The sequence below is a fragment of the Pseudophryne corroboree genome (genome assembly GCF_028390025.1).
Source record: "Pseudophryne corroboree isolate aPseCor3 chromosome 6 unlocalized genomic scaffold, aPseCor3.hap2 SUPER_6_unloc_1, whole genome shotgun sequence".
Classification (NCBI taxonomy): domain Eukaryota; kingdom Metazoa; phylum Chordata; class Amphibia; order Anura; family Myobatrachidae; genus Pseudophryne; species Pseudophryne corroboree.
The window spans coordinates 1,024,753-1,045,228 of record NW_026967602.1 but is presented as its reverse complement, the minus strand read 5'-3'; the positions used below and the strand labels follow the sequence as shown (position 1 = coordinate 1,045,228).

The following is a 20,476-nucleotide window of genomic DNA, read 5'->3' as shown; positions in this document are numbered from 1 at the left end:
CCATCCCCAAAAGGCATGAGGCGCCACTCTGGCAGCGGCCTTGACAGGGTTGGGGCAGGAAGTTTGACCTGGCGGGAAGGGTTAAGGTACAGGGTAGCCAGGAAAGTGGGAGGGGATAGACCAGATAGGGAATGTGTCCAACTGGTCCCCTCAGGGAACGTTCCTGCGCAACCGGTGTCGGTTGCCAGCGAAACCCCTTTGGACAGCAACCCGGAGACAGACCGTACCCTGAAGTGCCTGACACAGAGCTTACCCTGGTCTGGAATGTCGGATGACGCCCAGACCAACTGTAAGGCTGGTGCCATGCGTTGGCAGCCGGGGCACTCCAGCGGTTGTGTTGTCTCTGGGCCTCTGCCCATAGGAGAACCCTTGCAGCAAGTTGCTGTGGACATAGCAGGTCCCCTGCCTGTGCTCAGTAGATCGGGGAAGACACGCAGCCTCCCTGTAGTGGATGCCACACAGGATCCAGAGGCTGGTGGTCTGGCCGCCATCACTGTGGCACAGGTAGCGGACGAGGAGGAAGGAGTAGGCCTAGGTGACAGGGTAGGTTTCCCGAGTCATAGGTCGACGGAGGAGGATTGGAGGGCAGGTCTGACAGTTAGGGCAGACAGTTGCCAGATAGGTATGACGAAGGTGCAGTGCCCTGGGCACCATGTGGGAGGAGACAGGGGTAGGCCCAACCCAGAGGGGGTGGAGGCAACCAGAGGCTGTCCCCGGCCCACATCACCCAGACCGGTACTGACCTTAGAACCTGTAAGGCCCTACGGACATGTTGTCATTGACTTTAGTCCTGTAGTGAACCCCTTGACAGAGATGGCTAGGAAGGGCATTCCCAAGTCAGTGGATTTTGCACCCGCTTGCGAGTTGGCATTCCAGTCATTGAAGGAGACTCGGGTACCCGCTCCAGTGCTGATGGCGCACATTCTCGACCAGGACTGTGTGTTACGAACTATTGCGCCACTGCACGGACTGGGAGCAGTACAGAGCCAGAAAGAGCCATATGGGCAGGAGCACCCTGTGGCCTGGTTGAGCAGTATACTGCTATTGTGGGAGCTGGGGTATGCCACAATTGGGACACCTTGGGTGGCACTTGTTTGTAACCGGCCCCCCACCGTGGTGACTTACCACCTACCTGTTAGGTGGCTGCAACCTACCTTGGGGGAATTGGACAGACTTTTGTGGTGGAGCCTTGAACTTGGACTTCAGGTGGACTATTTGAACATTGTGCACCCACGAAGAGAGGCCCACTGCACTATGGATGAACCGTCTAGGCCAGAGCCTACACACCCTAGGTAGCGTCCCCTTCAACACAAGGGACTGCGGGACCAGGACCCAAATCGTTGGGACATGGGTCCCTGGTTGACCCGTTTGAATGGGGGGGGGGGAATGTGGCCGGAGAGACTAGCCAGCCACACGTGTAATGGCGTCTGCGACACTGAAGGGGTTAATCCTCGTGCCCAGCGCCATGTTACGGACTGTTTAAAAGTTTGTTTAATGATGTGTTTTACTTTTAACATGTCATATGTAGTGCTCTGTGCACCATTGCAGGAAGGCATGTTTAAATGTATTTATTTTATATTCAAGACAGGCTTGGTGTATATTTAAAGGGAAACACGTGTTTAAATGAAATGTATTTAAAGGAAAAAATGCAGTTACTATAGCTGTCTGAATAAGCAACTCTTATCCTCTGGAAATAGGAAGGGGCATGCTAAGGGCTCTGTGCTAGCAGCGAGGTGTGAAGGACAATACCTTTTGATGTGTGAGTTCCTTAGAGAGAGATACTAATCACTGGGTCTATGGGCTTGGAATCTGTTTCATGTAGGGGATGTAAGTGATATACGATCCGAATGGCAGATAAAGGAAGGAAGACCGTTTATTTGTATTGTAGCCATTCCTGTTATAATCTTAAACACTGGGATTGCCTGCAGATGGGAATGACCAGACACATTTGTATTTTGAAGATATGTGATAAATTTATCAATAGTGAATGTTAATCTGATACCAAACGTTGTCTGGGTGACAGGAAGGAGGATATTGTTTTATTGCACTTATATCCTTGTAAAATGTAATTTATTGGTATTTTGTAAAATAACCTGATTGGTTGGAGAAGACAGGGAGGGCTTACCCCCCTGTGGTACTGTGTGGAAAACTGACATAAAAAGGAGACCTGCGTGCCTCCAGAGTTGTAGTTATACCATCTTATTCTGCTGGAACATCTTGCTGTATGCTGTTGCCCCTAGCAATAGGGAAGAGTTCTCTTTAGAACTATATTTGAGCAAATAAACATCATTGCCTCAAGAAGACTGCTTCATCTTGTGACCAACAGGGTTAGGCCAAACCTAGCCCCGTCCTCCGGCTGTCCAGGGAAGCACCTAACGTCTCCAAGCTCCGCCTTCCGCCAGCTACCGGTAGAGGCCTAGCAAGTGGCTAGTGGGGATTCGTCAGCACCACACAGCTGTGGTAAGGCAGTGCGTCGGCACATACAGAGCAGAACCGTGGTTCCAAACGCCACGGCAGGTTAGGAGTTTGGTGGTGGCAGCGAGAACCCGCCCACAGCGCAGTGGGTGGAGTCAGTAACAGGCGGTTACTGACGGTAAGCGGGAATCCCCTATGTGGTCAGGCCTCGTGCGGCTTGACCTTCCATTCTGTGCACAGTCGACGGGACGCGGCAAGCGGCGAGTGCTTCCGTACGGTACCGTCATGTCACACTTACTATCTGTGCTTTGTCTCTCACTAGTCCTTACTGTCTGATTTGTCTCTTTGTAGTCCTCACGGTCTGTGCTTTGTCTCAAACAAGTCCTTACTGTCTGATTTGTCTCTTTGTAGTCCTCACGGTCTGTGCTTTGTCTCTCACTAGTCCTTACTATCTGTGCTCTGTCTCTCACTAGTCCTTACTATCTGTGCTTTGTGTCTCACTAGTCCTTACTGTCTGTGCTTTGTGTCTCACTAGTCCTTACTGTCTGTGCTTTGTGTCTCACGAGTCCTTACTATCTGTGCTTTGTGTCTCACTAGTCCTTACTATCTGTGCTTTGTGTCTCACTAGTCCTTACTGTCTGTGCTTTGTCTCAAACAAGTCCTTACTGTCTGTGCTTTGTCTCAAACAAGTCCTTACTGTCTGATTTGTCTCTTTGTAGTCCTCACTGTCTGTGCTTTGTCTCTCACTAGTCCTTACTGTCTGTGCTTTGTCTCACTAGTCCTCACTGTCTGTGCTCTGTCTCTCACTAGTCCTCACTGTCTGTACTTTGTCTCTCATTAGTCCTCACTGTCTGTGCTCTGTCTCTCACTAGTCCTTACTGTCTGTGCTCTGTCTCTCATTAGTCCTTACTGTCTGTGCTCTGTCTCTCACTAGTCCTTACTGTCTGTGCTCTGTCTCTCATTAGTCCTCACTGTCTGTGCTCTGTCTCTCACTAGTCCTTACTGTCTGTGCTCTGTCTCTCATTAGTCCTTACTGTCTGTGCTCTGTCTCTCACTAGACCGCACTGTCTGTACTTTGTCTCTCACTAGTCCTTACTGTCTGTGCTTTGTCTCTCACTAGTCCTTACTGTCTGTGCTTTGTCTCTCACTAGTCCTTACTGTCTGTGCTTTGTCTCTCACTAGTCCTTACTGTCTGTGCTTTGTCTATCACTAGTCCTTACTGTCTGTGCTTTGTCTATCACTAGTCCTTACTGTCTGTGCTTTGTCTCTCACTAGTCCTTACTGTCTGTGCTTTGTCTCTCATTAGTCCTCACTGTCTGTGCTCTGTCTCTCACTAGTCCTTACTGTCTGTGCTTTGACTCTCATTAGTCCTTATTGTCTGTGCTTTGACTCTCACTAGTCCTTACTGTCTGTGCTTTGTCTCTCATTAGTCCTCACTGTCTGTGCTCTGTCTCTCACTAGTCCTTACTGTCTGTGCTTTGTCTCACTAGTCCTTACTGTCTGTGCTCTGTCTCTCATTAGTCCTTACTGTCTGTGCTCTGTCTCTCACTAGTCATTACTGTCTGTGCTCTGTCTCTCATTAGTCCTCACTGTCTGTGCTTTGTCTCTCACTAGTCCTTACTGTCTGTGCTTTGTCTCTCACTAGTCCTTACTGTCTGTGCTTTGTCTCTCACTAGTCCTTACTGTCTGTGCTCTGTCTCTCACTAGTCCTTACTGTCTGTGCTCTGTCTCTCATTAGTCCTTACTGTCTGTGCTCTGTCTCTCACTAGTCTGCACTGTCTGTACTTTGTCTCTCACTAGTCCTTACTGTCTGTGCTTTGTCTCTCACTAGTCCTTACTGTCTGTGCTTTGTCTATCACTAGTCCTTACTGTCTGTGCTTTGTCTATCACTAGTCCTTACTGTCTGTGCTCTGTATCTCACTAGTCCTCACTGTCTGTGCTTTGTCTATCACTAGTCCTTACTGTCTGTGCTCTGTCTCTCACTAGTCCTTACTGTCTGTGCTCTGTCTCTCATTAGTCCTCACTGTCTGTGCTCTGTCTCTCACTAGTCCTTACTGTCTGTGCTTTGTGTCTCACTAGTCCTTACTATCTGTGCTTTGTGTCTCACTAGTCCTTACTGTCTGTGCTGTATCTCTCACTAGTCCTTACTGTCTGTGCTTTGTCTCAAACAAGTCCTTACTGTCTGTGCTTTGTCTCAAACAAGTCCTTACTGTCTGATTTGTCTCTTTGTAGTCCTCACTGTCTGTGCTTTGTCTCTCACTAGTCCTTACTGTCTGTGCTTTGTCTCACTAGTCCTCACTGTCTGTGCTCTGTCTCTCACTAGTCCTCACTGTCTGTACTTTGTCTCTCATTAGTCCTCACTGTCTGTGCTCTGTCTCTCACTAGTCCTTACTGCCTGTGCTCTGTCTCTCATTAGTCCTTACTGTCTGTGCTCTGTCTCTCACTAGTCCTTACTGTCTGTGCTCTGTCTCTCATTAGTCCTCACTGTCTGTGCTCTGTCTCTCACTAGTCCTTACTGTCTGTGCTCTGTCTCTCATTAGTCCTTACTGTCTGTGCTCTGTCTCTCACTAGTCCGCACTGTCTGTACTTTGTCTCTCACTAGTCCTTACTGTCTGTGCTTTGTCTATCACTAGTCCTTACTGTCTGTGCTTTGTCTCTCACTAGTCCTTACTGTCTGTGCTTTGTCTCTCACTAGTCCTTACTGTCTGTGCTTTGTCTATCACTAGTCCTTACTGTCTGTGCTTTGTCTATCACTAGTCCTTACTGTCTGTGCTTTGTCTCTCACTAGTCCTTACTGTCTGTGCTTTGTCTCTCATTAGTCCTCACTGTCTGTGCTCTGTCTCTCACTAGTCCTTACTGTCTGTGCTTTGTCTCTCATTAGTCCTCATTGTCTGTGCTTTGTCTCTCACTAGTCCTTACTGTCTGTGCTTTGTCTCTCATTAGTCCTCACTGTCTGTGCTCTGTCTCTCACTAGTCCTTACTGTCTGTGCTCTGTCTCTCATTAGTCCTTACTGTCTGTGCTCTGTCTCTCACTAGTCCTTACTGTCTGTGCTCTGTCTCTCATTAGTCCTCACTGTCTGTGCTCTGTCTCTCACTAGTCCTTACTGTCTGTGCTCTATCTCTCATTAGTCCTTACTGTCTGTGCTCTGTCTCTCACTAGGCCGCACTGTCTGTACTTTGTCTCTCACTAGTCCTTACTGTCTGTGCTTTGTCTCTCACTAGTCCTTACTGTCTGTGCTTTGTCTATCACTAGTCCTTACTGTCTGTGCTTTGTCTATCACTAGTCCTTACTGTCTGTGCTCTGTATCTCACTAGTCCTCACTGTCTGTGCTTTGTCTATCACTAGTCCTTACTGTCTGTGCTCTGTCTCTCACTAGTCCTTACTGTCTGTGCTCTGTCTCTCATTAGTCCTCACTGTCTGTGCTCTGTCTTTCACTAGTCCTTACTGTCTGTGCTCTGTCTCTCATTAGTCCTTACTGTCTGTGCTCTGTCTCTCACTAGTCCGCACTGTCTGTACTTTGTCTCTCACTAGTCCTTACTGTCTGTGCTTTGTCTCTCACTAGTCCTTACTGTCTGTGCTTTGTCTCTCACTAGTCCTTACTGTCTGTGCTTTGTCTCTCACTAGTCCTTACTGTCTGTGCTTTGTCTATCACTAGTCCTTACTGTCTGTGCTTTGTCTATCACTAGTCCTTACTGTCTGTGCTTTGTCTCTCACTAGTCCTTACTGTCTGTGCTTTGTCTCTCATTAGTCCTCACTGTCTGTGCTCTGTCTCTCAGTAGTCCTTACTGTCTGTGCTTTGTCTCTCATTAGTCCTCATTGTCTGTGCTTTGTCTCTCACTAGTCCTTACTGTCTGTGCTTTGTCTCTCATTAGTCCTCACTGTCTGTGCTCTGTCTCTCACTAGTCCTTACTGTCTGTGCTCTGTCTCTCACTAGTCCTTACTGTCTGTGCTCTGTCTCTCATTAGTCCTTACTGTCTGTGCTCTGTCTCTCACTAGTCCGCACTGTCTGTACTTTGTCTCTCACTAGTCCTTACTGTCTGTGCTTTGTCTCTCACTAGTCCTTACTGTCTGTGCTTTGTCTATCACTAGTCCTTACTGTCTGTGCTTTGTCTATCACTAGTCCTTACTGTCTGTGCTTTGTCTCTCACTAGTCCTTACTGTCTGTGCTCTGTCTCTCACTATTCCTTACTGTCTGTGCTTTATATCTCACTAGTCCTCACTGTCTGTGCTTTGTCTATCACTAGTCCTTACTGTCTGTGCTCTGTCTCTCACTAGTCCTTACTGTCTGTGCTCTGTCTCTCATTAGTCCTCACTGTCTGTGCTCTGTCTCTCACTAGTCCTTACTGTCTGTGCTCTGTCTCTCATTAGTCCTTACTGTCTGTGCTCTGTCTCTCACTAGTCCGCACTGTCTGTACTTTGTCTCTCACTAGTCCGCACTGTCTGTGCTTTGTCTCTCACTAGTCCTTACTGTCTGTGCTTTGTCTATCACTAGTCCTTACTGTCTGTGCTTTGTCTATCACTAGTCCTTACTGTCTGTGCTTTGTCTCTCACTAGTCCTTACTGTCTGTACTTTGTCTCTCACTAGTACTTACTGTCTGTGCTTTGTCTATCACTAGTCCTTACTGTCTGTACTTTGTCTCTCACTAGTCCTTACTGTCTGTGCTGTGTCTCTCACTAGTCCTTACTGTCTGTGCTTTGTCTCTCACTAGTCCTTACTGTCTGTGCTTTGTCTCTCACTAGTCCTCACTGTCTGTGTTGTGTCTCACTAGTCCTTACTGTCTGTGCTTTGTCTCTCACTAGTCCTCACTGTCTGTGCTGTGTCTCACTAGTCCTTACTGTCTGTGCTTTGTCTCTAACTAGTCCTCACTGTCTGTGCTGTGTCTCACTAGTCCTTACTGTCTGTGCTTTGTGTCTCACTAGTCCTTACTGTCTGTGCTTTGTATATCACTAGTCCTCACTGTCTGTGCTTTGTCTATCACTAGTCCTTACTGTCTGTGCTTTGTGTCTCACTAGTCCTTACTGTCTGTGCTTTGTCTATCACTAGTCCTCACTGTCTGTGCTGTGTCTCTCACTAGTCCTTACTGTCTGTGCTTTGTCTCTCACTAGTCCTTACTGTCTGTGCTTTGTCTCTCACTAGTCCATACTGTCTGTGCTTTGTGTCTCACTAGTCCTTACTGTCTGTGCTTTGTCTATCACTAGTCCTCACTGCCTGTGCTGTGTCTCTCACTAGTCCTTACTGTCTGTGCTTTGTCTCTCACTAGTCCTTACTGTCTGTGCTTTGTCTCTCACTAGTCCTTACTGTCTGTGCTTTGTCTATTACTACTCCTAGTAGATTGTTTTGTCTTTGTTGCCTCTATTTTGTGTCTATATATGCATCACTTACTCTGTTTTCACAGCTGCAGCACTCTGAAGGCATAAGAAGGTGTAGGACATTGTAACCTTTGGTGTTGCAGACTTTTACTTCCATCCGGGGGCCGCAGCATTCCCGTACCTCCACGCCATGGTAAAGGAGAAACCCATCAGCGTTGAGCAGGTCATAGGTACAGTGGGACTGGAAGATGCTGGTACCTGGAATGATAGTGGGGATTATGTCACACCATGTTCTTGGGAATCTGTTTCCCCAGCTTAGTGGTGCAGCAGTTTAATTAATAGAGGGAAATTTATCCATATTTTTCTCTGAAACTAACGTCTAACATAAAAAAATTGTCCATTAAACTTGTCATTGTGTGATTGAAGGAGTCTTATTTTTAGTTGTCTCTTTTTCTATATTTACACACATTATCCGTAATATATATATATATTAATATATATATATATATATATATATATACACACTGTAGTAATCAGCAGCACTCCATTCAATAGTATGAATCCAAACTAAGCCTGTGGCCTGCAAGTAACAACCATGGAATGGTTGTCCATAAATATAGCAAGCAGTCAGCGGCACTCACGGCTCCCGGGAAGGGAATGAACGAGCAGGGACGGCAACAGAAATCTTGGGGCCCGGTACACTGACATCTCTGTTGCCCCCCCCCCCCCCGGCCCAAACCCCCTTGCCCCCAAACATGCCGACACCGATATGCCTGGGCCGCCTGCCGGCATTCTGGCAGCCGGGATCCTATCTACGTCCACTACCACAGCACAGACATTCTGCTCTCATCTGACATGCACATGCATGCATGCAGATGCATCCATATGTGCAGAATGCAGATGCATGCATAATGTGCAGAATGTGCCCGCCTGCATTCCACCCCAAACCAATCCTAAAGCCCTATACATGATGCATGAAGTGATAAAAGCCTTACCAGCAGGCTGCAGCAGCAACACACTGACACTGACACTGACACAGCCGCCGGCTCCGCGGCGCTCATTGACCAGGCTCGCCTCCCCAAGTCCCGCTGCAGTACTGTGTCCCGGGCCGCTCCTGCTTGGCGCTCCGTCCGGCTCCTCACTCACACAGCAGAGACAGGGAGGCCGCGTGCGGTGAGACACTGGAGGGGCAGTCCGGACGAGCTTCCTGCTGTGTGACTGGTGCGCGGTGCAACGTCAGTGCACTGCACAGCACACTGGCTGAACAGGTGACCTGGGGGGGAGGGGGGGCTGGGGGCACTGAGGAGTGAACACAGGACTCGGGAGGGGTGGGGGCGCGCGTGTGCTGAATTAAAATAAAAACGCAACCACACAATAATTTTTACACTAATGATGAAATGCAGCTGCCGCTGCCCGCTGCCTGGACCTTGGGGCCCCTCACAACGACGGGGCCCGGGACGGGTGTCCCCTTTGACCCCCCCTGTGAACGAGACACAGTCACGGTGCAGTCAACGTTTCAATGTTGTTGGCTTAACATTTCCTGATGAAAATGTTAAGCCAATAACATTGAAACATTAACTGCACCGTGACTGTGTCTTGTTCATTCCCTGCCCGGGAGCCGTGAGTGCCGCTGACTGCTTGCTATATATATATATATATGGACTGAAGGCAGAGGGAAATTACGTATATGTAAAAAATAGATTTACTATGTTTTATTATATTAAGATGTATTTTAAATGTATTATGTTGCCGTACATAGTAAATGTACATAACTATAGCGGTAATAGCAGGGAAAGTGCCAGAGAATGTAATGTATACCGCCTGTGCAGGGAGAAATAACTGCAGCAGTAATGGGTGGTCAGCTATGTGATTAAGAGAGTCGGAGCTTGTGCCAAAAGAGCGGCTGACAGCGTGGAGCTGATATCTGGGAGGCGGTGCACCAGATGAACTGAAGTGTGCAGTGCTGCAGGGAGCTTTGCCTATAAAATCGCCCCATTGAGCAATGTCATAATTGAATACATTATTATTATTATTATTATTATTATTACATTTTATTTATAAGGCGCCACATGTGTTTCGCAGTGCCGTACAAAGGACAGTACAGGGAGAGAAAACCTAGCATTACAGTAAATAAATAACAGAAATGGAGTGCAGGTAACAGAGAGCACCACAATTCTCATACACAATACAGCTAAGATGTAAGTATTGAGGGAGTGATCATCGTACTACTAGAGGCTGGTGGCCATAGATGGAGATGAGCCTTTACTAGCAGGATAAAGATGGTCGTTGAGTAGGGGAGAGCTGCGAGTGAAATGTGTTGAGACGAGGGCTTAGATAACAAGAGGAAAGAGGGCCCTGCTCTGAAGAGCTAACAATCTAGTGGGGAGGGGCGACAGACAAGAGGTGAAGGCAAGTGGGAGGTAGCCTGATGGCAGTATGCAAGCAAAGCTGAGATGTTCACGGCATGAGGCAGGGGGTTGGAGGCGCGGCTTCAGCACTGGGTTATGCATCGGGACGGTACATCACAGGGATATATTAATTATCACATACAGGGGGCAGAGCTTGCAAGAAAGTTTTGTCCCTGTGAATGCCCTCCGTAGCCTACAAACAATATGAGTATGTGCAGCTCATGTGCTGCCACCACCGACACTGATACCGACACCACTGCTGCCACCGGAGATGCTGGTTTATGGCTGATACCAGATGACCGGGGTCACAGTGCAGGAAGCTGGTGATCTTATGACTGGAGGCACGGAGGGGCACACTGAGACACCGATCAACAGGGGCTGTAGGCAGGGTCGGACTGCCGATCTGGCACTTCTAGCAAATGCCAGAAGGGCTGATGAGCTGGTGGGCCGGTCCTGTCATTCAGAGAGCCGGGGCGTCCATGCCCCCTTGATTCACGGCACGACCCCATCACTAGTGCGCCAGGGCCCCCAGTCCCTCCCTGGCTGTAGGTATATTTAATTTTTTCTCAGCGTGTGTTTTAAATGGTGATCAGCTTTATCTGTCAGAGTGGAGAACGGAGCCTGTACCCGGAGGGAACTGTGGATAATGCCGTCTCAGGATGGCGTTATTATCACAGAGCTCCCTGCTGTATTTTTTTACTTTTTTTTTTTAGTAAATTCGCCCAGATCGCATTTCCCTTTACTAAAAAAACAAGAATAAAAGGGTTTGGAGTAATTTTCCGAAAAGCTGCTCAAAAAACCCTTTAATATATTTCAGTGAAACTAAAAAAATGTGAAAAGGGAGCGAAAAGTCCTTTTTGCATATTATTTTAGTACAAATAATATTAATAAATATGCCTCCAAGTGTCAGCAGTGGAGAGTGCCAGTAGTAGAGGTCCTGTGATGGAGCTCTGGGGTGAGACCACCAGGGGAGGTCCTGTTCCTGGATAGAACTGTAGTTGTCTCAAGGGGGGGCCCACACCAACCCAACTGGAGGCATCAAGCTCTGGGAGGAGCTTACATCGGATCCCTGATGAGAGGCTGCAGAGGAGAGGTTTGAGAGTAGCGCCTGTGTTTGTTAGAGAAGGGGCCGCAGTATAAATGTGATGTCCGCCCATTATCAGATGCCGGAAAATAGGGATCCTATGTATGAAACACCAGAGGTGCGGTAATTATGAGATAATATTATAGTGACTGCAAATTCCGTTGCGCTTTACAATTGGAAATAACAATGATATAACAAACTGGGTAATAACACAGTCATAGAGGTAGGAGGGCCCTGCTCGCAAGCATACAATCTATAGGGAAATAGGCATGTATACACAATGATAGGTGCTATCTATTGCATAGTTGTCCGCCAGATTGGAAAGGTTCTTGGAGGGCTGTATGATATGGTAATACAGCAATGATGAACCGGGTTCAAGAGAAAGGGGAAGTGAAGAATGAGAAGACATGTGAGGATATGTGTGGACTGTACAGAGGGGATATAATTTGATAGGAAGGTTTATGAAGGTTATGTGGGTGGTTCTGGAATGTGATAAGCTGCCTAAAGAGGTGAGTTTTCAGGGAACGCTTGAAGGTTTGGAGACTAGAGGAGAGTCTTATTGTGCGTGGGAGGGCATTCCACAGAGTGGGTGCAGCCCGATGAAAGTCCTGCAATCGTGAGTGGGAGCGAGTAATAAGTGTGGATGAGAGACGCAGGTCTTGGTTAATGGCCTTCTGTGTGAGTAAAAGTATTTTATATTGAATACGGTAGAATACCGGTACCCAATGGAGGGACTGACAGAGTGGATCTGCAGACGATGAACGTCTAGCGAGGAAGCTAAGCCTCGCAGCTGCATTCAGAATGGATTGTAGTGGTGAGAGTCTCGTTTTGGGAAGACCAGTTAGGAGACTATTGCAATAATCAATACGGGAGATAATGAGAGCGTGGATTAGAGTTTTTGCAGTGTCTTGTGTAAGGTATGGTCGTATTTTGGATATGTTTCTTAGATGTATGTAACATGATCTTGAGACAGAATGAATGTGGGGAACAAAGGACAGATCAGAGTCAAGGATGACACCAAGGCAGCGAGCTTGTGGGGTAGGGTAGAGAGTCGAGTTTTCAACAGTGATAGAGATATCAGGTTGGTACCTACTATTGGCCGGTGGAAATATAATTAACTCTGTCTTTAAAATATTAAGTTTGAGGTGGCGAGATGTCATCCAGGATGAGATGGCAGAAAGGCATTCAGTGACACGGTCCAGTACAGATAGGGACAAGTCAGGGGAGGATAGGTAGATTGGAGTATCATCTGCGTACAGATGGTACTGAAAACCAAAAGAGCTGATTAGTTTACCAAGAGATGAGGTATAGATAGAGAAAAGCAGAGGACCCAAGACTGAGCCTTGCGGTACTCCAACTGAAAGAGGTAGCGAAGAGGAGGTAGATTCAGAGAAGCGAACACTGAAGGAGCGATTAGATAGGTACGATAGGAACCAAGAAAGGGCTGTGTCTTTAAGACCTAGGGATTGTAGTGTCTGTATGAGAAGAGAGTGGTCTACAGTGTCAAATGCAGCAGATAGATCTAGAAGAATAAGTAGTGAGTAGTGGCCTTTAGACTTCGTAGTGACCAAATCATTAACAACTTTAGTCAGTGCCGTCTCTGTGGAATGTTGGGAACGGAAGCCTGACTGAAGTGGGTCCAACAAAGTGTATGAGTTAAGAAAGTGTGTGAGTCGAGTGTAGGCAAGTCTCTCAAGTATCTTAGAGAGACAAGGGAGCTGAGAGATAGGGCGGTAGTTTGAGAGAGCATTAGGGTCAGAAGTGTTTTTTTTTAAATGGGAGTAATCACTGCATGCTTGAAGAGTGAAGGAAAAATACCAGCAGAGAGAGAGAGATTACAGATGTTAGTTAAGGTAGGGATGAGCACCAGAGACAGAGATTTACTTATTTGTGAGGGTAAAGAATCAGGGGGAGAGGTAGTAGAGAAGCAGGATGAGAAGAGTGATGATACTTTATCTTCATTTGTAGGATCAAATGAAGAAAGAGTGCCAGAGGGTTCAGGTAAAGAACGGAGCAGGTCACTGGCTGCCGAAGAGCGTACCATTTCATCTCGGATCTTAGCAATCTTCTCCTTGAAGTAGGAAGCAAGATCCTGTGCCTTGATAGTGGCTGGTGGGGTAGGTGCGGGAGGATTCAGAAGTGATTTAAATGTATTAAAGAGTCGTTTGGGGTTAGAGGCTTAAGAGTTTGGAAATATGTTTGTTTGGCAGTGTCCAGGGCATTTCTATAAGAGTGGTAGACAGTCTTATGTGAGGAAGTCACTTGAAATACGAGATTTACGCCACTGACGTTAAAGTTTACGTGTGAGTTTTTGTAGTTGTCTTGTTAATTTGGAGTGCCATGGTTGACATCTAGGCCTACATGGAGTGTGATGGGTTGCTGGAGCCACTTCATCAAAGGCTAGATCTAGAGTCTCGTTCAGGTGTGATACAGCCATCTCAGGAGAGGTGTATGCAGAAATAGGTAAAAGCAGTTGTCACATGAGATGAATCTGTCTCACATCTGTCCATAGGTGTTATTATTATTCGGGGTAACATGTTTCCTAGCAGTATAACGTGTATTACAGAGGCACACAGTAAGGTTATATAGTGTTAGTGTAGGCTCTCGTCTGACAGAGGTCACCATGCCGTGGTAGATGGGCCTCCACAATGTCACTGTAGCAGTATAACGTGTATTACAGAGGCACAGAGTAAGGTTATATAGTGTTAGTGTAGGCTCCTGTCTGATAGAGGTCACCATGTCGTGGTAGATGGGCCTCCACAATGTCACTGTAGCAGTATAACGTGTATTACAGAGGCACACAGTAAGGTTATATAGTGTTAGTGTAGGCTCCTGTCTGACAGAGGTCACCATGCCGTGGTAGATGGGCCTCCACAATGTCACTGTAGCAGTATAACGTGTATTACAGAGGAACACAGTAAGGTTATATAGTGTTAGTGTAGCCTCCTGTCTGACAGAGGTCACCTTGCTGTGGAAGATGGGCCTCCACAATGTCACTGTAGCAGTATAACGTGTATTACAGAGGCAGACAGTAAGGTTATATAGTGTTAGTGTAGGCTCCTGTCTGACAGAGGTCACCATGCCGTGGTAGATGGGCCTCCACAATGTCACTGTAGCAGTATAACGTGTATTACAGAGGCACACCGTAAGGTTATATAGTGTTAGTGTAGGCTCCTGTCTGACAGAGGTCACCATGCCGTGGTAGATGGGCCTCCACAATGTCACTGTAGCAGTATAACGTGTATTACAGAGGCACACAGTAAGGTTATGTAGTGTTAGTGTAGGCTCCTGTCTGACAGAGGTCACCATGCCGTGGTAGATGGGTCTCCACAATGTCACTGTAGCAGTATAACGTGTATTACAGAGGCACACAGTAAGGTTATATAGTGTTAGTGTAGGCTCCTGTCTGACAGAGGTCACCATGCCGTGGTAGATGGGTCTCCACAATGTCACTGTAGCAGTATAACGTGTATTACAGAGGCACACAGTAAGGTTATATAGTGTTAGTGTAGGCTCTCGTCTGACAGAGGTCACCATGCCGTGGTAGATGGGCCTCCACAATGTAACTGTAGCAGTATAACGTGTATTACAGAGGCACACAGTAAGGTTATATAGTATTAGTGTAGGCTCTAGTCTGACAGAGGTCACCATGCCGTGGTAGACGGGCCTCCACAATGTCACTGTAGCAGTATAACGTGTATTACAGAGGCACACTGTAAGGTTATATAGTGTTAGTGTAGGCTCACGTCTGACAGAGGTCACCATGCCATGGTAGATGGGCCTCCCCAATGTCACTGTAGCAGTATAACGTGTATTACAGAGGCACACAGTAAGGTTATATAGTGTTAGTGTAGGCTCCTGTCTGACAGAGGTCACCATGCCATGGTAGATGGGCCTCCACAATGTCACTGTAGCAGTATAACGTGTATTACAGAGGCACACAGTAAGGTTATATAGTGTTAGTGTAGGCTCCTGTCTGACAGAGGTCACCTTGCCGTGGTAGATGGACCTCCACAATGTCACTGTAGCAGTATAACGTGTATTACAGAGGCACACAATAAGGTTATATAGTGTTAGTGTAGGCTCCTGTCTGACAGAGGTCACCATGCCGTGGTAGATGGGTCTCCACAATGTCACTGTAGCAGTATAACGTGTATTACAGAGGCACACAGTAAGGTTATATAGTGTTAGTGTAGGCTCCTGTCTGACAGAGGTCACCATGCCATGGTAGATGGGCCTCCACAATGTCACTGTAGCAGTATGACGTGTATTACAGAGGCACACAGTAAGGTTATATAGTGTTAGTGTAGGCTCTCGTCTGACAGAGGTCACCATGCCGTGGTAGATGGGTCTCCACAATGTCACTGTAGCAGTATAACGTGTATTACAGAGGCACACAGTAAGGTTATATAGTGTTAGTGTAGGCTCTCGTCTGACAGAGGTCACCATGCCGTGGTAGATGGGTCTCCACAATGTCACTGTAGCAGTATAACGTGTATTACAGAGGCACACAGTAAGGTTATATAGTGTTAGTGTAGGCTCCTGACTGACAGAGGTCACCATGCCGTGGTAGATGGGCCTCCACAATGTCACTGTAGCAGTATAACGTGTATTACAGAGGCACACAGTAAGGTTATATAGTGTTAGTGTAGGCTCCTGTCTGACAGAGGTCACCATGCCGTGGTAGATGGGCCTCCACAATGTCACTGTAGCAGTATAACGTGTATTACAGAGGCACACAGTAAGGTTATATAGTGTTAGTGTAGGCTCTCGTCTGACAGAGGTCACCATGCCGTGGTAGATGGGCCTCCACAATGTCACTGTAGCAGTATAACGTGTATTACAGAGGCACACAGTAAGGTTATATAGTGTTAGTGTAGGCTCCTGTCTGACAGAGGTCACCATGCCGTGGTAGATGGGCCTCCACAATGTCACTGTAGCAGTATAACGTGTATTACACAGGCACACAGTAAGGTTATATAGTGTTAGTGTAGGCTCCTGTCTGACAGAGGTCACCATGCCGTGGTAGATGGGCCTCCACAATGTCACTGTAGCAGTATAACGTGTATTACAGAGGCACACAGTAAGGTTATATAGCGTTAGTGAAGGCTCTCGTCTGACAGAGGTCACCATGCCATGGTAGATGGGTCTCCACAATGTCACTGTAGCAGTATAACGTGTATTACAGAGGCACACAGTAAGGTTATATAGTGTTAGTGTAGGCTCCTGTCTGACAGAGGTCACCATGCCGTGGTAGATGGGCCTCCACAATGTCACTGTAGCAGTATAACATGTATTACAGAGGCACACAGTAAGGTTATATAGTGTTAGTGTAGGCTCTCGTCTGACAGAGGTCACCATGCCGTGGTAGATGGGCCTCCACAATGTCATTGTAGCAGTATAACGTGTATTACAGAGGCACACAGTAAGGTTATATAGTGTTAGTGTAGCCTCCTGTCTGACAGAGGTCACCATGCTGTGGTAGATGGGCCTCCCCAATGTCACTGTAGCAGTATAACGTGTATTACAGAGGCACACAGTAAGGTTATATAGTGTTAGTGTAGGCTCTCGTCTGACAGAGGTCACCATGCCGTGGTAGACGGGCCTCCACAATGTCACTGTAGCAGTATAACGTGTATTACAGAGGCACACAGTAAGGTTATATAGTGTTAATGTAGGCTCCTGTCTGACAGAGGTCACCATGCCATGGTAGATAGGCCTCCACAATGTCACTGTAGCAGTATAACGTGTATTACAGAGGCACACAGTAAGGTTATATAGTGTTAGTGTAGGCTCCTGTCTGACAGAGGTCACCATGCCGTGGTAGATGGGTCTCCACAATGTCACTGTAGCAGTATAACGTGTATTACAGAGGCACACAGTAAGGTTATATAGTGTTAGTGTAGGCTCTCGTCCGACAGAGGTCACCATGCCATGGTAGATGGGTCTCCACAATATCACTGTAGCAGTATAACGTGTATTACAGAGGCACACAGTAAGGTTATATAGTGTTAGTGTAGGCTCCTGTCTGACAGAGGTCACCATGCCGTGGTAGATGGGCCTCCACAATGTCACTGTAGCAGTATATCGTGTATTACAGAGGCACACAGTAAGGTTATATAGTGTTAGTGTAGGCTCCTGTCTGACAGAGGTCACCATGCCGTGGTAGATGGGCCTCCACAATGTCACTGTAGCAGTATAACGTGTATTACAGAGGCACACAGTAAGGTTATGTAGTGTTAGTGTAGGCTCCTGTCCGACAGAGGTCACCATGCCGTGGTAGATGGGTCTCCACAATGTCACTGTAGCAGTATAACGTGTATTACAGAGGCACACAGTAAGGTTATATAGTGTTAGTGTAGGCTCCTGTCTGACAGAGGTCACCATGCCGTGGTAGATGGGTCTCCACAATGTCACTGTAGCAGTATAACGTGTATTACAGAGGCACACAGTAAGGTTATATAGTGTTAGTGTAGGCTCTCGTCTGACAGAGGTCACCATGCCGTGGTAGATGGGCCTCCCCAATGTCACTGTAGCAGTATAACGTGTATTACAGAGGCACACAGTAAGGTTATATAGTGTTAGTGTAGGCTCCTGTCTGACAGAGGTCACCATGCCATGGTAGATGGGCCTCCACAATGTCACTGTAGCAGTATAACGTGTGTTACAGAGGCACACAGTAAGGTTATATAGTGTTAGTGTAGGCTCCTGTCTGACAGAGGTCACCATGCCGTGGTAGATGGGTCTCCACAATGTCACTGTAGCAGTATAACGTGTATTACAGAGGCACACAGTAAGGTTATATAGTGTTAGTGTAGGCTCCTGTCTGACAGAGGTCACCATGCCATGGTAGATGGGCCTCCACAATGTCACTGTAGCAGTATAACGTGTATTACAGAGGCACACAGTAAGGTTATATAGTGTTAGTGTAGGCTCCTGTCTGACAGAGGTCACCTTGCCGTGGTAGATGGACCTCCACAATGTCACTGTAGCAGTATAACGTGTATTACAGAGGCACACAATAAGGTTATATAGTGTTAGTGTAGGCTCCTGTCTGACAGAGGTCACCATGCCGTGGTAGATGGGTCTCCACAATGTCACTGTAGCAGTATAACGTGTATTACAGAGGCACACAGTAAGGTTATATAGTGTTAGTGTAGGCTCCTGTCTGACAGAGGTCACCATGCCATGGTAGATGGGCCTCCACAATGTCACTGTAGCAGTATGACGTGTATTACAGAGGCACACAGTAAGGTTATATAGTGTTAGTGTAGGCTCTCGTCTGACAGAGGTCACCATGCCGTGGTAGATGGGTCTCCACAATGTCACTGTAGCAGTATAACGTGTATTACAGAGGCACACAGTAAGGTTATATAGTGTTAGTGTAGGCTCTCGTCTGACAGAGGTCACCATGCCGTGGTAGATGGGTCTCCACAATGTCACTGTAGCAGTATAACTTGTATTACAGAGGCACACAGTAAGGTTATATAGTGTTAGTGTAGGCTCCTGACTGACAGAGGTCACCATGCCGTGGAAGATGGGCCTCCACAATGTCACTGTAGCAGTATAACGTGTATTACAGAGGCACACAGTAAGGTTATATAGTGTTAGTGTAGGCTCCTGTCTGACAGAGGTCACCATGCCGTTGTAGATGGGCCTCCACAATGTCACTGTAGCAGTATAACGTGTATTACAGAGGCACACAGTAAGGTTATATAGTGTTAGTGTAGGCTCTAGTCTGACAGAGGTCACCATGCCGTGGTAGATGGGCCTCCACAATGTCACTGTAGCAGTATAACGTGTATTACAGAGGCACACAGTAAGGTTATATAGCGTTAGTGAAGTCTCTCGTCTGACAGAGGTCACCATGCCATGGTAGATGGGTCTCCACAATGTCACTGTAGCAGTATAACGTGTATTACAGAGGCACACAGTAAGGTTATATAGTGTTAGTGTAGGCTCCTGTCTGACAGAGGTCACCATGCCGTGGTAGATGGGCCTCCACAATGTCACTGTAGCAGTATAACGTGTATTACAGAGGCACACAGTAAGGTTATATAGTGTTAGTGTAGGCTCTCGTCTGACAGAGGTCACCATGCCGTGGTAGATGGGTCTCCACAATGTCACTGTAGCAGTATAACGTGTATTACAGAGGCACACAGTAAGGTTATATAGTGTTAGTGTAGGCTCCTGTCTGACAGAGGTCACCATGCCGTGGTAGATGGGCCTCCACAATGTCACTGTAGCAGTATAACGTGTATTACAGAGGCACACAGTAAGGTTATATAGTGTTAGTGTAGGCTCTCGTCTGACAGAGGTCACCATGCCGTGGTAGATGGGCCTCCACAATGTCATTGTAGCAGTATAACGTGTATTACAGAGGCACACAGTAAGGTTATATAGTGTTAGTGTAGCCTCCTGTCTGACAGAGGTCACCATGCTGTGGTAGATGGGCCTCCCCAATGTCACTGTAGCAGTATAACGTGTATTACAGAGGCACACAGTAAGGTTATATAGTGTTAGTGTAGGCTCACGTCTGACAGAGGTCACCATGCCATGGTAGATGGGCCTCCACAATGTCACTGTAGCAGTATAACGTGTGTTACAGAGGCACACAGTAAGGTTATATAGTGTTAGTGTAGGCTCCTGTCTGACAGAGGTCACCATGCCGTGGTAGATGGGTCTCCACAATGTCACTGTAGCAGTATAACGTGTATTACAGAGGCACACAGTAAGGTTATATAGTGTTAGTGTAGGCTCCTGTCTGACAGAGGTCACCATGCCATGGTAGATGGGCCTCCACAATGTCACTGTAGCAGTATAACGTGTATTACAGAGGCACACAGTAAGGTTATATAGTGTTAGTGTAGGCTCCTGTCTGACAGAGGTCACCTTGCCGTGGTAGATGGACCTCCACAATGTCACTGTAGCAGTATAACGTGTATTACAGAGGCACACAATAAGGTTATATAGTGTTAGTGTAGGCTCCTGTCTGACAGAGGTCACCATGCCGTGGTAGATGGGTCTCCACAATGTCACTGTAGCAGTATAACGTGTATTACAGAGGCACACAGTAAGGTTATATAGTGTTAGTGTAGGCTCCTGTCTGACAGAGGTCACCATGCCATGGTAGATGGGCCTCCACAATGTCACTGTAGCAGTATGACGTGTATTACAGAGGCACACAGTAAGGTTATATAGTGTTAGTGTAGGCTCTCGTCTGACAGAGGTCACCATGCCGTGGTAGATGGGTCTCCA

The 20,476-nt window shown here is 47.1% G+C and overlaps 1 protein-coding gene across 1 annotated transcript in view; it reads right to left on the bottom strand.

Annotated features, from left to right (window-relative positions):
• The window catches only part of LOC134985603 (phospholipid scramblase 2-like), a 212,878-nt gene that overhangs the window by 58,218 nt on the left and 134,184 nt on the right, over positions 1 to 20,476 (bottom strand). Inside the window, exon 4 of the mRNA XM_063950419.1 lies at positions 7,800 to 7,984. Coding sequence (XP_063806489.1) covers positions 7,800 to 7,984 — 185 coding nt within the window. The remainder of the gene's footprint in view (positions 1 to 7,799; positions 7,985 to 20,476) is intronic.